Below are 17,656 nucleotides of genomic sequence, written 5' to 3' on the forward strand. Positions count from 1 at the left end.
AGTCAGTTTAAAAAAATTTAAGTTCCAAATGCTTTCGTTCCCTCCCAACCCTCCTCTGTAAAAAGGAAAGAGAAATGGGTTGAAATATAAGTGAGAGAAATGGTTTTGCAGGAGTTGGTTTTGGCTGCATGATAGGAACGTGATGACAGCAGATTCTGGAATCCGAAGAGAGGATTTGATGGGACACCAACCAACTGAAAAGGTATTACTTCTGGTCCCTGGAGCTGAGGGGAGAAGGCAGCTACTCTCTGTTGTTCTTGCTGTGATAATATCTACAGTGAGGTTGAAGGGAAATATCTTTCCTCCCTAAGAAGATTTCATCAAGAAGATCTTTATAACAACTAGCCTGATCTGATCAAGAGGCAGCTCAAGTCTAAGTCCAACTGGGTTGAACTCAGTCATCAAGAGTCGACTCTTTGGCCATCTAAAGATTGTTATATCTTGCGAACCAACAAGGAGAATTCATTAAGAGTTAAGTAGAGACAGTGAGGGCTCAAGGATCTTAGCCAGAGATAGGTAAGGGCTTAGGGAGTGTCAAGAAAAACAGAATTTCCCATGTGGGAAATGTAGAAGGGGGAAGCTAGTAAGACTTCTCAAAGCTAGGTAAACCCTGTTTCCTTCCTAATCCTTCCATTTATTATCAATAAACCCTTTTACCTGTTTACCAACACTGCTTGGAGGCCTGATCACATACTGGTCCCTGTAAGTGAGGCCATTGGCCTTACTTAACTGAGGGACATTGAGGATTCACATATACCTCAGTGTAGTAACTATTTCACCTGGCTTAAGAAGGAAGGAAAACAATTTGATATAGTTCCTACATGTGCAGTCATACAAAACATACTTATGTATTAGCTTTATGTTGTGAAAAAAACAAAAACAAAATAACAACAACAAAAAAATAAATCAATAATAGCATGCTTCATTCTGCATGCAGAGGTCACCAATGCTCTCTCTGGAGGTGGACAGCATCTTTCATCACAGGTCCTTTGGAAATGTCTTGGATCACTGTCATGATCATATTAGTTTCTTTCACAATCATCCTAACAATATTGCTGTTAAAATGTACAGTGTTCCGGTGCTGTGCACTTAACTTTGCCTGAGTTGAGTTAAGTGTATGTCTTCCCAGGTTGTTCTGAATCCATCCCACTTAACATTTCTTCTAGCACAACAGAATTCAATCACAATCATATACCACATCTTGTTCAGCCATTCCCCCAACTGATGGGCATCCCCTCAAAATATAATTTCTTGCCACTTCACAAAGAGGTACTATAAATATTTACAAATAGGTCCTATTCCCTTTTCTTTGATCTCTCTGGAATACATATCTAATACTGGTATTGCTGGATCAAAGGGTATGCATAATTTTATTGTCCTTAGAATATAAGTCCAAAGTTTTCTCCAGGATGATGGAACTAGTTCACAATTCCAGCAACAATGGACTGGTACTCCAATATTTCCATATCCCCTCCAACATTAATCATTTTCCTTTTCTAACATGTTATCCAATCTGTTGATGTGAGATGGTATCTCAGAGTCATTTTAAATTTAATTTCTCTAATCAGTGATTTAAAGCATTTTTATATGAATAGTGGCAACTTTGATTTCTTATAAAATCTGCCTGTTTTCCTTCGACCACTCATCAACTTGGGAATGACTTTTCTTTTTCTAAATTTGACTGAGTTCTCAATATATCTGATAAATCAGGCCTTTATTAGAAAAATTTACTCTAAAAATTCTCCTTTCCTATTTTCCTTCTAATTTTGGCTGCATTCATTTTGTTTGTGCAAAGCTTTTTAAATTCATACAATAAAAATTATACATTTTACTTCCCATAATCTTCTCTATCTTTTGTTGGGTCATAAAGGCAAGGATGACACGCAAATTCGTGAAGCGTTCCATATTTTTGGGGGGGTGTATGGGGTGCTCAGGGAGGGGTAATATCTCTGGTATGGAGGGCTTATCATGCCCTCCTAGGGCAGCTCTCCAGCCTCTGACCCCCATCTGACACCCAGCTCTCACCTGTGGCTCCCAGTAGCTGCTAGCATGCGGCAGCGGCCACACCCCGGACAACGGCTTTGACAGGCCGGCTAAACCCTGTGAGGGTAGCCATCGGGTCGACCTCAACTCCTGGTGAACTAGGGCTTTGCTCACCCAGCATGTGAAGACTGCTTCGGCAGAACAGGCGGAAGAAACCAACAAGAAGGTTCAACGGCTGAGATGGCGATGCAGCAAGGCACTGTGGAGTGCTTAGGGCGTGATGGAGCACAAAAGACAACACGGCCATCCAATGCAGCTGAGGAAGTCTCCAGGTGTAACAACTTTTCGTGCCAATGGACCCAGGCTTCCAACGCCAAGAGAGTGGGACTGTCTCTGTGCATCGACTTTTCCACTTAAATCTTCATGCACAGGTGTCTTTGTGCACAAAAATGCACAAAGACAATCATCATCCTCGGTTCGAGAGACAACCAACAAATGCTTCCCTTTTCCATAGATCTGAGAAGTACATTTTTTCCATGCTCTCCTAATTTATGATTACACTTTATGTCTAAATCATTTATCCTTTTTGACATTATCTTCATATACAGTGTGAAATGTCAATCTATGCCTGTTTTCTGAGAAACTGCTTTCCAGTTTTCCCAGCAATTTTTGTCAAATGGTGAGTTCTTACCTCAAAAGCTTGGATTTTTTAGTTTACTGAACAATAGATTAATACTATGTATCACATACCTAATCTATTCCACTAATCTACCACTCTTTAGTTTTTAGCAAATACCAGATTGTTTTGATGATTGCTATTTTGTAATATAGTTTGAAATCTGGAACTACACTAGGTCACCTTCTTTTACACCTTTTTCCCCCTCCTTGATATCTTTGGCCTTTTGTTCTTCCAGATGAACTGTTACTATTTTTTTCTAGTGCTATTAAATAATTCTTTGGAAATCTGGAAAGGAACTGCATAAGTATATTAACGGATAGAATTGTCGTTTTTATTATATTTTGGGCTCAGCCTGAGATCTGTATTTGTGTGAAATATTTTGCAACTGTATTCAAATAATTCCTAGGTTTGCCTTGACAAGTAAACTCTCAGGGATTTTATATTACCTGTAGCTATTTGAAATGGGATTTTTCTTGCACTGGGTTTTGTTGATAGTATATAGAAATGCTGATGATTTAAGTGGGTTTATTTTATATCTTACAACTGTATTTAAATTACTGTTTCAACTAGTTTTTTAGTTGATTCTCTAGGGTTTTCAAAGTATACCCTCATATCATCTGCAAAGAGTGACAGTTGTGGTTTCTCACTTCCTGTTTTATTTTCAATTTCTTTTTCTTTTCTTATTGCTGGTTATAGACCAGCAATACTAGTACAATATTGAATAATAATGGTGAAAACAGACATCCTTGCTTTTTACTTCTAATATCACTGGCAAGTTTAACCCCATTATAGATGTTTGCTCTTGATTTCAGATAAATACTACTTATTTTAAGAAAAGTTCCACTGATTCCTCTGCTTTCTAGTATTTTTAATAGGAATAGGTATTGTATTTTGTCAAAGGCTTTTCTGTATCACTAGATAAAATCATATAATTTTCATTGATTTTGTTACTTATGGTCAATTATGCTGATAGTTTTCCTAAAACTGAACCAGCCTGGTCATAATGTATTATCTTTGTGATATATTGCTATAATCTCCTTGCTTGCATTTTATTTTTTAAATGTACATGATTATTCATTAAAGCAACTGGTCCGTAGTTGTTTTTTTGTTTTTGCTCTCCCTTATTTAGGTCTCAAAATCAAATTTGTATCATAAAAGGAATTTGGTTAGATTAATTTACCTATTTTTTTCAAAAAATACTGAGATTAATTATTCCTTAAACATTTGCTACAATTCACTTTTAAATCCTTTTGGTTCTTGAAATTTTTTCAATGTCTTTTTCCAAGATAGGGTTTTATATCTTTCCTCTTCTGTTAATCTAAACAGTTTTCATTTTTTAAAATACTCATGCATTTCACTTACATTGTTGTATTTGCTGGCATATAACTGGACAAAATAAATAATTTCTTTAATTTCACCTTGGCTGGTAGCACATTCACCTTTTTAATTTTTGAGACTGAGATTTTGGTTTTCTTTTTTATATATCACATTAGTTCAAAGCTTATATATTTTTTTCTTTTTCATAAAACCAGTTCCTAGTATTATTCATTAGTTCAATGTTTACTTTTGATTTTGTTAATCTCTCCTTTGATTTTTTGGAATTTTCATTTTGGTGTTTAATTAGATTTTTAATTACTTCTCTTTCTAATTATTTTATTTGCTTGCCCAATTCATTCATCTGTTCTCTTTAACTGATGTATACATTAAGAGATATAAATTTTCTCCTAAGAACTGCTTTGCCAGCATCCAGAAAATTTTGGAGTATTGTCTCATTATTGTCATTCTCTTTAAGAAAATAATTGTTTCAATGATCTGTTCTTTGATCCACTCATTCTGAAGGATTAGATCACTTATTAGTTCCAATTAACTTTTAATCTATGCTTCCACGGTTCCTTATTAAATGTACTTTTTATTGCATTTTTTTTACTTGTCTATCGTATCTAAATTTGCTACAATTCTACTCATCTCCTTGACTTCTTATTTATTTTATGGTTAGATTTTATATAGCTCTTTAAAAAGGGGAAATTGAGGTGTCTCTAGAATAGTTTTACTGCCTATTTCCTCCTGCAAATCATTTAATTTTTTTCCTTCAGAATTTAGATGCTATGCCATTTGATGTATATATGTTTCGTACTGGGGGAGGTAGTGGCTCATGGATAGAGCACAGGGGCTTGGAATCAGATACTAATCCTCATAAGTTCAAATCTAGCCTCAGACATGTACTAGTTGTATGACCCTGGGCAAGTCACATATCTTTGTTGGTCTCAGTTTCCTCATCTGTAAAATAAGTTCAAGAAGGAAATGGCAAACCACTACAGTATCTTTGCCAAGAAAACCTCTCCATCTCATCAGATATTTTCCTTAATATCTCATGCCATTTTTGTTTCTCCATTATCCTTTTGGTCACAGTATGAGTTTTTCTCACACAGAAAGGCTTGGGAACAGAGTATACTAAGCATAATAATAGTAGGAATAAAAAAAATAGTAGTTAGCATTTATAGAGACAACTCATTTTAATCTAACATCACTGAGGTTGAGTGATATTTTATCCCCATTTTAGAGATGAGGAAATAGGCAGACAGAAGTGAAATGACTTGCCGAAGTTAGTGAGGGAGGCTGCATTTGGACTCAGTTCTTGTACCATTACTCTATAAAATGTCCCACCTACTCACTTTAACCTTCTTTCTTTTTTTTCTTTCTTTCTTTCTTCCCTTTTTTTAAAGTGGAAGCCATGTTTAATCATTATAGGCCCCATGCACTGCCTTCTTCCCTTGCCCAGGCGTAGCAGAGGAGTGGAACATCCCCAGCTGTGAGGACAAGGTCCCAAAGGTAATTTTCCTAAAATAAAAAAGAACCCCAGGGGTAGACAGTGGTACCCCTACACATAGCATTTTTATGACTTTATATGTATCTCTCTATCTATGCCACTAGGGGGAGGAGGGACACCCCAAAGTCATCCTGCCACACAGCCCCCCCTGCAGCATGCAACCACCAGATCTTTCTTCCTTTCTTTCCTTCCTTCCTTTCTTCCATCTGTCTTAGAATCTATATGGTGAATTGGTTCCAAGATAGAAGAACAGGAAGGGCTATACTAGGTGAAGGGCTAAGTGACTTGCCCAGGGTCACCCAGCTACTAAGTATCTGATGCCATATATGAACCCAGGATCTTCTTTTCTCTAGGTCTGGCTCGCTATCCACTGAGTCATCTAGCTACCCCTCCCTCTTTTTTCTTTTAAACCCTTTATGTTCTATCTTAGAACTGATAGTTCCAAGGAAGAAGAGCAGTAAGGGCTAGGCAATGGGGAGGTGGTTGTGATTGGCCCTGGGTCACCCAACTAGAAAGTGTCTGAGTCCACATTTGAACCCAGAATCTCTGACTCCAGGCCTGGTGCTCTATCCACTGTGCTATCCGGCTGCTCCCTAAACTTTTTCTTAACAAATCAGTCATCATTCAGGACATGGAGCTGTAGCACATGTAAATGGTGTGAGACTCAGAGATGGCTACAGAAGGAGCCTCAGGCTTTGGCATGTCTCATCTTCACCCACCCCATGATTTCCTGAGGCTGTGCTGGCCCCCTGGGAATAGGGCAGCAGTGAGAATCGTAGGCAGGGAAGGCGTGATAGGAGGGGGAATAGCCTCCAGCCAACACAGCTCTTACCAAACTTCTGCTTCCCCGGAGGAGCAGCAGGGCCAGGCTCAGTGCTGGCCTCCAAGTCCATGATGTGGGTACACAAGGGGGACAGAGTCCGTGCAACATCCCCTCCCCGAGCTTCGGAGCTCCGGCTGACAGTCTCAGGGGTGAGGCAAAAGACCCCAGGACATGTGGACAAATGCCTTATTCTCTGCAAGAGCAGAAAAGATAAGAAATAGGGGGTGGGGGGAGGAGTCTGCTCAGCCGCAGGGATAGACTATACCAGCAAGAGGTGGGCGGCTGGGGCCTGTCACTTCTCACCGACTGGCAGAATCAAGAAAGCTGGGGTTGGGAGGTTAGGCAAGGAGACTATCAGATCTGGAGTCATTCCCAATCTGAGAATTTGCAAAAACGGATCTCTAAACACCAGGGGTTAATGTTCACCGACTTTGAAATAACAAACTTACGACATCCCTTATCTGGGTTCCATACTCCATATCAGTCTTACAACTAGCTCAAACTAGTCAAGTATGACTTTGAATCAGAGATTAGCTGAAAGGCCTAGTTCCCATAATTTTGCCAAAAGAAGCCTGATGAAATCAGATTAAGTCAGTTTAGTGGACAACCTTGAAAGAACTGTGGGAACAGAAATCCATAAGAAAACATAGCATTTATCACTTGTTTATTTAAGTATAGGATTTGGGGTTTGGGTTTTAAAAGATGCCTCAATTACAAAAATGGATACAATGGAAATAGGATTTGAGTGATAATATATGTATAACCCAGTGGAATTGCTTGTAATCTCCAGGAGGGGGGAGAGAAGAAGGGAGCGGCACAAGAATCATGTAACCATGAAAAAAGTTTTAAACGAAAATTTAAAAATTTAAAAGGTACTCTTGCTACATTATGCTATTTGAAGCCTTGCTTTTTCCATTTTACTACAAACTTTCAGAAGTTTGTTACCACATTAGTGTTAAGATAACTAGCAGAGCAGCTAGGTAGTTCAGTAGTTTGAGAGCCAGGCCTATAGACTGAAGGTCCTGAGGTCAATGTGGCCTCATGCACTTCCTAGCTGTGTGCCCATGAGCAAGACACCTAATCCCAAATGCCTAGCCTTTACTGTTCTACCTTGGCACAAATATTTTATTAGTATTTATTCTAAAACAGAAGGTAATGTTTTTTGAAAAAGGAGAATATCTAGGTAGCCTAATGAATTTAACCACACCAAGCAAGTTGTCCAAGGATTTCAATTGCTGTCTAATCTTCTTTATAAGGTAATTTTCGAGTTTTTAAAAACAAAAGAAAAAAATTATCTCCAAATGCTTGTTTCAAAGTATCTAAAATAGGGAATTCCTCATAGGAATTATATGAGGAATTTTTCTGGGAAGCAGAGGAAACATTCTGGAATGTCAGTAATCACTCTCTAATTTATGTTTTTAAATTCCAGGTTTTAAATACCATGGCTCCTTCTATTTAATTTTTTTAAGTTTATTTATTTTAGAATATTTTCCCATAGTTACATGAATCATGTTCTTTCCCTCCTCTCCTCCCAACCCACTCCTAAAGCCAATGATCAAATCCACTGGATTTTACGTGTGACATTGATCAAAACCTATTTCCATATTATTATTTACATTAGAATAATTGCTTAAAGTCTACATCCCCAATCATATCCCCATCAACCCATGTGATCAAGCAGTTGTTTTTCTTCTGTGTTTCCGCTCCCCCAGTTCTTTCTCTGGATGTGGATGATGTTCTTTCCCAGAAGTCCCTCAGAATTGTCCTGGATCATTGCATTGCTGCTAGTAGAGAAGTCCATTACATTCAATTGTACCACAGTGTATTGGTCTCTGTGTACAATGTTCTCCTGGTTCTGCTCCTTTCACTCTGCATCACTTCCTGTTGGTTGTTCCAGTTCACATGAAATTCCCCCAGTTCATTATTCCTTATAGCACAATAGTATTCCATCACCAGCATATACCACAATTTGTTCAGCCATTCTCCAATTGAAGGGCATCCCCTCATTTTCCAATTTTTTTGCCACCACAAAGAGCGCAGCTATGAATATTCTTGTACATGTCTTTTTCCTTATTATCTCTTTGGGGTATAAACCTAGCAGTGGTATGGCTGGATCAAAGGGTGGGCAGTCATTTAACACCCTTTGGGCATTAACTGCTTCCTTCTAATAATTCCATTACAACAAGTACAAGTGTTTTGGGGAAAGAAAAGTTCTTTAAAAAGCAAAAGTGCTACTGCTGGGTCTGTACCCCAAAGAGATAATGGACACAAAGACTTGTACAAAAATATTTATAGCTGCGCTCTTTGTGGTGGCCCAAAACTGGAAAACGAGGGGATGCCCATCAATTGGGGAATGGCTGAACAAACTGTGGTATATGTTGGTGATGGAATACTATTGTGCTCAAAGGAATAATAAAGTGGAGAAGTTCCATGGAGACTGGAACAACCTCCAGGAAGTGATGCAGAGCGAGAGGAGCAGAACCAGGAGAACATTGTACACAGAGACTAATACACTGTGGTATAATCGAACGTAATGGACTTCTCCATTAGGGGCGGTGTAATGTCCCTGAACAACTTGCAGGGATCCAGGAGAAAAAAACACCATTCATAAGCAAAGGATAAACTATGGGAGTGGAAACACCGAGAAAAAGCAACTGCCTGAATACAGAGGTTGAGGGGACATGACAGAGGATAGACTCTAAATGAACACTCTAATGCAAATACTATCAACAAAGCAATGGGTTCAAATCAAGAAAACATCTAATGCCCAGTGGACTTACGCGTTGGCTATGGGGGGTGGGGGGGAGGAAAAGAAAATGATCTATGTCTTTAACGAATAATGCTTGGAAATGATCAAATAAAATATATTAAAATAAAAAAAAAAAGACTCCATGAGAAAAAGCAAAAGTGCTAGTTTAATGTCAATTCAGCATTTGCTAGTCTTAAACCTTCTAGTCATTCTTCCTGGAAGCACCTTCCCTTCAGGGTGACAGAAGTCTACAGAACCAGAAAGTTCTGCAGGGAGTAAAAAGGAACATGGATGCCAGGGCCGAACAAATTATTACCAACTCTAAGAACTGTTCAAGCAGAGCTATGAAATGGTCCGACCGTTCTGGAAAGCACTTGGAAGTCTGTGAACAAAGTAACTAAAATGTTCTTACCCTCTGACCCAAAGATCCTACTACTAAAGATATACCCCTAGGAGCTAAAGATAACAAGTTCCCCAGAGACACCAAAATATTTAGAGCACATTTTGTATAAAGCAAAGAACTGAAAACAAAGTAGATGCCTATCGATTGGGGAAATGGTTACAAAGATTTTGTTATATCAAGGTAATGGAATATTGATGCACCATAAGCAACAATGAATATGAAAAACTCTAGAGAAAAGTAATCCAACCTGTTACATGGCAAAATATGCAAACTAGAAAAATAATACGCACCACAACAAAGGAAAAAATCAAAACTGAAGTTCTCATCATTATAATGGCCTCATTTGGCTTGGAAGAGATAAAAGAAAATACCTACCTCCCTTCTTTGCAGGAGGGGACTCTGGACATGTAACATGGCTTCACTGATACATTGTTAGTTTTCCTGACCAGTTTTTCTTTTTTTATTCTCTGTTATAAAGGAACTTGCTTTTCTTATCCAGAGCACCCAGTCCACCTCCTAACTCTGCTTTAGGAGGCAGAACTGATGTCTAGATTACAGTCCTTTCTCTCCACTATCTCACATCCCATTTCCTTCAAGGCTCAATCTAAAGGAGAGCCTTTCTTAATCCCTCTAGCAACTAATGCTGTCTCCCCCAAAGCACCTTGTAACTATTTTGTACTTATCTCTAAATATAACTAGTCTTCCCTAACTACAATGTGAACTCCTTGATGATAAGAGCCTGTCAGATGTCTGTCTTTGTATCTCTAAAACCTAGTACAGTGCCAGGCACCTATAGCAGATGTCTACCAAATAATTGTTGATTGAGTAACAAAGTCCTCAGGGTAGGAAAGAAAAGGGATATATTGGGAAATGAAAGTAATATGTGCAAGTTGTCAGCACTTAATACTTACCTGGAAGGGACCTTAAGGCCTTCTAGTCCAACTCTTTAATTTTGCAAATGGGAAACTAAGATCCAAAGAGGTTAAGAAACTTATCCAGTCACATAGGTAGCAAGTAACAGCTATGATTCAACTTCAGGTCACTTGACAATAAATTCTGCACTCTTTCCATTAAGTATCAGCTTCAATTGAACCAAATGGTCTTTAAGGTCCTTCCTAACACTGAGAATCTACAAATCTGATTTACAGGGTTCATTTTCAGAAGAGATTCCCACTGGCAATGTAAGATCTTCTCCCCAATCCTTAATGGGCATATTATCATTGGATAGGGTTAAAGCAAGGCTCTATACACACACCTAAGTTAGTTTTGACTTGTAAATGACATCTTAGTCATTTATAAACCAAAAAAAGGTAGCCTGGACTCATAGCCAGTGAAAAGAGCACTAGCTCTGGAATTCAAAGGACTTGTACTAACATTCCATATCTGAATCACTATATGACCTTGGACAGATCCTTTCCCATTCCTTGAGCTTTTTCATCTATAAAATGAGAGCTGTTGGATTAGAGAACCCTCTGAGAGAGAACTAAATCTATGATATGGTCCAGAAGGCAAATGACTTTTTCAAGAAAGGAGCAGTGTGGTCTAGACCAGGGTTCCCCAAACTTTTTACACAGGGGGCCAGTTCACTGTCCTTCAGACCATTTGACTATAAAAACCTAACCCTAACCCTAACTGGGCAGCAGTATACACAGTGCAGAATCCCCTCCCCCAGATCACCGCTCACCATGCTGAGATCTTCCATTGTGCAGCCACATAATCCTTTGCACAGCACCTCGTTCTAAGGCACCATGAAAAGGATTATGTCACCAGAAGTAGTACTGTACGTGAGCGATGCACTGCCACATACAGTGATCCTCTCACTGACCACTGTAAACCTTAAAATTTCTTAGACTTATAAATGTTGGAAATTTCACCATTGGGAAATTTCATACTTGAAAAATTTCCTATTGATAGTGGGAACTCTATTGGAATGTGAACCCCATTGGCATGGGAGGTCCCTCCTCCTCCCTTCTTAAGATTACTTTAGGACAGAAACCTTTTGCTAAACAATGGAAGGGGCTTTGACCTATGCTTAAGCATAGAACAGGAATTTCTTTGAGTCATGATTGATTTTAGAATTGATACAATAGAGATACTTGGAATGACAGAACCAGGTCTTGGAAATTACAATCTCCACCCTACTCAGTCCTAACAGGATTTAGGAAGGGCTGCAGCATAGATCAAAATTTAATTATTCCAATCTCTACCCTACTCAGGGTAACAGGATTTAGGAAGGGCTGTAGCAAAGGATCAAGATTTAATTATTTGAGAATATGACCTTCAACAGACATGTGCAAAGCCACAGACCTCTGGGCGGTCCTGGGTTAAGGTAGAGCCACCATTGGCACAGGGAAGACATGGACAGTGATTGGTAGATGTGAGAACTGAGGGGAGGGAACTTGGATGGTTTCCTTAAAGATAGAGGGGTCTGAGGACTGAGGGTGGTTGGTTGGAAAGGTGGTGGGTTGGAGAGGTTTTGGCTCTGGGAGGTTGTGCTTGCTCTGAAGGAAGCTGCTCTGAAGGAAGCTGGAGGTGAAGGCCCCTGAGACTGTTTCTCCATTTTGGTCACGAGAGTAATAGGGACTGATCTCCTTTATTTGCCCCAGCTATCTAAGGGCTTGGGCCTTTTGGCCCAGCCTAAACAGAAAGGGTATTTAAGCCCTATTCCCTTCTCTCCCCTTTCTCTCTCCCTCTCTTTCTCTATCTCTAATTCCTTTCTTCCTCCTGTTTGTAATTGACTTGAGTTTTCATTTAGAAATTACATAGCTGAATTCCTTGGCGACCTTAAATTAATATATATCAGTCTTTTAAAGTGATTTCCTTGTCACACCACCAATGAAAGAGGTGCCCCTTCCGGAAGTGCAGTGGGGGCAGGATACATAGCCTCAATGGGCCGCATGTGGCTTGCAGGCCGTAGTTTGGGGACTCCGGTTCTAAACTCTTATCTCTATACCAAATAGCTAAATAAGCCCATTCTTTCCTTTTCAAGATGCTTCACTTTTAAAAAAAGGTCTTTTTTTTTTCACTTTGCCAAATTTCAAGATCTATTCAGGGCGGCAGTGAGGTGGCTTAGTAGACTGAGAGTCAGGCCTACAAACCAGAGGTCCTGGGTTCAAATTTGGCCTCTGACACTTCTTGGCTGGATGACCCCAGGGTAAGTTGCTTAATTCTTAGTGTTTAGATCTTATTGCTCTTCTGCCTGGGAACCAATACACAATATTATTTCTAAGACAGAAAGTAAAGGCTTAAAAAATTTCATTTCATTTAATTTTATTAGAACTGTTTGCAGGTTATGTCAAATTCATGGCTAATGAGCAACTACCTGGAGCACAGTTCCATGGCAAAACTATTAAGCATTCAATATTCAAAGGCTGTTAAATTATGTTACTGTACAGTACAACAGAAATGAGAGATTCATCTTTTATGTGCCAGGAAGGAGAGGAAGAAAAAGCAATGTGAAAAAAGTGAATATTAAAATTTAATAACAAAGTTAAATCATCACATTGAACAGGTGTCAAATAAATATATAATATGTTAAAATATATACAATTCTTAGGGAATTTCTGGAGGTAAAATTTAAGTTTGTTCTCTTTAAAATGCTAATTGTTCTGTATTTCCTAGTCAGTTGTTTAGAAAAGTAACTGAAAGAGGCAGACAATTAAATAATCAGAAATATCACTAAACTTTTTTTACCTACAGGAATTTCAAAATGAATTGATCAAATCTCAGTCAAATAAACCAGGTCACTGATCACAGGACAAGTAACTTCTTAGTCTGAATAAGCTGTTGAGAAGTTGCTCAATAGATAAATTTCCCACGCAATCCAAAGACCTTTACCCTACTTTTTTAAAACCCCAAGACTACCTAGAATGCAGGGATTAGTCCCACACACATTTATTTGAGAAATGTCATTACCCTCAAAGTCCCAGATGCAAATAACCTCCCCTTCCCCCGCATCTCCTCCCTTTCAAGACAGTATTTATTTCAACATAGAATTCTTGTTTTGCCAGATTAACAAAAGGACCCAAACTGTAATACTTTCTGTTTAGCATAAAAAAGAAACCACCCTTCTACCTTAGGAAACTCAAGTTCCCTAATCTTCATAAAGGAGAAACCTGGAGTTCTTGGATGTCCCTACCAGCTCTAAATTCTAGGATCCTTGAGGAAAAATGCAGAATCGAGGACAGGAGAGGCATTTTCAAAAGATTGAAAAGATGTGATCTGAACAACATGCCTGAAATCACCAATAAAACTGCTAACAAGGGCCAGTCTTGAGTGATCCAAGTTCACTTTGCCACAAGAGAAATTTTATTTTGAAGCAATGGCTCTCACAGGCTCACACACTCAAAAAAGTGAACCAACCTGGGCTCCTATACTTTGAATCAGGGAGCAAACACACATGTCCCTGAAGAAGCTAAGAAGCTAAGGGTGCTATGACTCTATTCTACTTGGGGAGAAAAAGGACATTGCTCAAAACCTACCATCACAAGTGTTGCTGTTTCACCATCTCTATCTATCCTGTCTGTCCTGGCACACTAGAAAAAGCCCCTGGAAATGGCATACCACTACAACCTGAGTGGGAGTTGACATTTTTTTTAAACCCTTACCTTCCCTCTTGGGAGTCAATACTGTGTATTGGCTCCAAGGCAGAAGAGTGGTAAGGGCTAGGCAATGAGGGTCAAGTGACTTGCCCAGAGCCACAGGGCTGGGAAATGTCGGAGACCAGATTTGAACCTAGGGCCTCCCATCTCTAGGCCTGGCTCTCAATCCACTGAGCTACCCAGTTGCCCCCTGACTTTTTTTTTTAACCCTTAATTTCTATCTTAGAATCAGTACTGTGTCTTGGTTCCAAGGCAGAAGAATGGTAAGAGCTTGGCAACTTGCCCAGGGTCCCACAGCTAGGAATTATCTTAAAGGAATTCTGGTCTCTAGGCCTGGGTCTCAATCCATGAAAAGTTTTGTTTTGTTTTGTTCTTTATTTCCTAGTCAATTCTGTTGCAAAACTATTACAATTCAATATTCAAAAGTTGAAAAAGTTGTGAAATTCAATTACTGCTCAGTATAAAATAAAAAGGGGTAAAGTATTAGTAAATGCAATTGAAACAGGCAGAAAAGTAAGCAATCATCACTATAGCTTTTTACCCACAGGGATTTCAATGAAGAATAAGGAGATAGAGTGTACAAATACATACATATATATGTATGCATATATAATTGCTAGCTATTTTTATGATTATTATTATTGCTGCTGCTTAAAGTTGGAAGAGAACTTTGGAGGTCTTATGGTTCAACCTTTCAATTTAAGTAGCCCCACACTCACACAAACAAGAAGAACGCAGGTCTGGGGCAGGGAAGCGGCTGGCCAGTGGACAAGCAGTTGTCTTAGCTTGAGCCAGGGGACAGCAGGCGCTTATTAGGTGCTTCTGCCCCAGACCCCGGCTGTTACAGCTCCCAAGACTGGGGAGAGGGGCTCCGGGACACTCACCTGCCCACTCGCCGAGCGCTGGCCCGACCCCATCCTCGTGGGCCAAGCCCCACACCCGAATGGCCGAGAAGAGGCTGTAGGAGAGTCGCAGGGACAGGTAGGCCACGGTACTCACGCCCACCCAGTAGAGGAAGCCGTAGCTTTCCATGTTGGGTATAAGGATCGAGGAAGACACACGAGGTACCTCAGCCGGAAACAGAGTCGGACACTGAACCACCACGACCACAGGGATACCTACAAGCGACTTCGTCCCGCCCACCCGTCGCTGCCAGGCCCACCCACAGTGCCCCGGAGCGCATGGCCATTGGCTGGTCCCGCCTTCGCTCCTGCCCCCGGAGGATGATCATTGAGCCAAGAGTGCTTCGGCCCCTCCTCTCATACGAGAGACCACGCCCCTAGAGACCTCCCCTCCCCTCCGAGCCCACGAGCACTCCTCGCGATCTGGCTTCCGGCTCCGAGGCCACAGATTGATGACGCCTTCTGGCCAATGGATCTCAAGTCCCGCCCCTCGCCAACCAGATCTGTCATAGCCTCTCCTCTGTTTCTTCCTATTGCCCCACCCCCGCCTCTCATTGGTAGCTGCTCTTGTCACGACTCTAGAATTCGAACTATGATTGGCGAAACCCAATAAACCGAGTTTGAGCTGGAATATTTAAATAAGAGCAACAGCCGCTGCCGGTACTTTAGTTACTTGGTAGGTTCATTGCTGGTCTTCTGTACTTTGGGCTAACGTAGCAAAGTGTTATAATTCCATTTCTTTTTTTTTTACCTCCTTTACCTTCTACCTTAGAATCAATATTAAGTATTGGCTCCAAGCCAGAATAGTGGTAAGGGGGTGGACAATGTGGGTCAAATTATTTATGTAGTGGCATAGTACTTGTAGGTAATTGTTGGTAGAGGACCACAGGTCTATATCCTGTCCTCCTCTCCCCCAAGGGGTGTCCTCTGGCTCCAATATTATGAGTCATAAAATATTATATCACTTAATCCAAAAGCATTTATTAAGCATATTTACTATACAAGGATTGTACTAAAGCCTGCAGATACAAAGGAAAGGCAAAAAAACGGTGTTGACCCTCCCCCTCCAGGAGCATATTCAAATCAGAATATACAAAAATTAAAAGTTGGTGAACATAATATTTTAAGGGATGGCACTAGCAGCTAGAAAGTTCGAGTAGGGACCAGAACAGGAAAGATTTCCTGGAATTAGTGCCACCTGAGCTGGGTATTTAAGGAAGTCAATTAAATATTCTCAGAATTGAAAATTGGAAACAAGAACATTCCTGCTATACAGGGGAGGAGATGCAAAGTCACTAAGAAGGAGACGGATGGAGTGTTTTAGGAAAGAAGCAATTAAATAGATCATGTGACTAGATCATGTTGGGGCAGAGCAAAAATATAAGATTAGGAACAAGCCAGATACTGGAGAGTTTTAAATGCTAAGCAAAGGATTTCATATTTGATAGTGAAGGTAATAGGGAGTCACTAGAATTTATCCTATAGTGAGACCCATGATTAGAAAATCACTTTACCAGGTAGGTGGCAGATGGACTGAAATATGAAGAAATGAGGCATGGAGATGAATTGGAAGTCTATTACAATGGTCTAGGTCAGAGGTGTTGAAGACCTGAACTGGGATGGTGATAGTATAACTAGAGAGAAAGTGATGCATATGAGAGATGTTATAAAGAAATAAAGAGATTTAGGCAAAGTAGTCCTCAGGGGAAAATTTCTTTCCCTAAACATTTTCACCAAAGAGAAAGATTAAAAAAAATTTGATCATTCAACTTAAAAAGAAAAGTAACTAATTAATAACCTTCAATTAAACAGCAAAAGAAAAATTTTGAAAGTAAAATAAAAATTTAACAAAATTGAAAGCCCCCCCCCAAAAAAATAGCCCTCTGAATTAATAAATAAAACTAGGAGCTGAGTTTTTTGGAAAAACAAAGTAGATCATCTTTTAATTAATTTGATTTTTTAAAGAGGAAAAACAAATTATCAGTACCAAAAATTAAAAATGCAAATTAAAAACCAATGAAGAAATGAAGAAAATATTAGGAACCATTTTATTCTTGTATGCCAACAAAATTAATAATCGAAATGAAATAGGTGAATATTTACCAAAATATAAAATACCTAAATTAAGAGAATGAAAAAAATTATAAGATTTGGCAACTATACAATATATCAGATAAGCCCAAGAAATGTAAAGGGTGAAAATTATGGTTAAGACTGAAAAAATCTAAATTTAAATGGTTGCCAAGGGAAATCGAAAATAATAAAATACCCAAGTCAGCTGCCAAATTTTTATGGTGATTTAATTACAACAGGAGGAAGAAAATATTAGATGGAGAGAAGGAAAGGAGTTTAACTCAGAACCACTCTGGCTCAGGCTGAGCCAAAGCGGGCCTTAAGGCCTTGGAGAGCCAAGGCAGGGAAAGGTGTCAGGCCTTATAACTCACCTAACCAGTCTGAGAGAAAGCTGTCTGCAGGGCTCCTCCAAGCTCAAGCTCCAGGATCAAATTGCCCTCTAGCCCTCCTCACAGGAAGTCCCGAGAACTCCCAAGGCTGTTCTCTACCTCTACTTCCTGCATCTCACATGTGCCAATGGTGGCTCTAGCTTGACTTAGGATGGCCCAGAGTTCTGTCCTTTTTTTGCATATATCTGTTGAAGGCCATTTTCTCAAATAATTAAATCTTGAGTTTG

At 39.6% G+C, this 17,656-nt stretch overlaps 1 protein-coding gene across 1 annotated transcript in view; it reads right to left on the reverse strand.

Moving 5' to 3' along the window:
- Positions 1-15,233, reverse strand: part of HSD17B12 (hydroxysteroid 17-beta dehydrogenase 12) — a 153,516-nt gene extending 138,283 nt beyond the window's left edge. Inside the window, exon 1 of the mRNA XM_001367642.4 lies at positions 14,950-15,233. Within this exon, the coding sequence (XP_001367679.1) occupies positions 14,950-15,097 (148 nt within the window). The 5' untranslated portion in view covers positions 15,098-15,233. The remainder of the gene's footprint in view (positions 1-14,949) is intronic.
- Positions 15,234-17,656: the final 2,423 nt, after the last annotated feature.

Source organism: Monodelphis domestica, chromosome 6, assembly GCF_027887165.1.
Source record: "Monodelphis domestica isolate mMonDom1 chromosome 6, mMonDom1.pri, whole genome shotgun sequence".
NCBI classification, from domain to species: Eukaryota; Metazoa; Chordata; class Mammalia; order Didelphimorphia; family Didelphidae; genus Monodelphis; species Monodelphis domestica.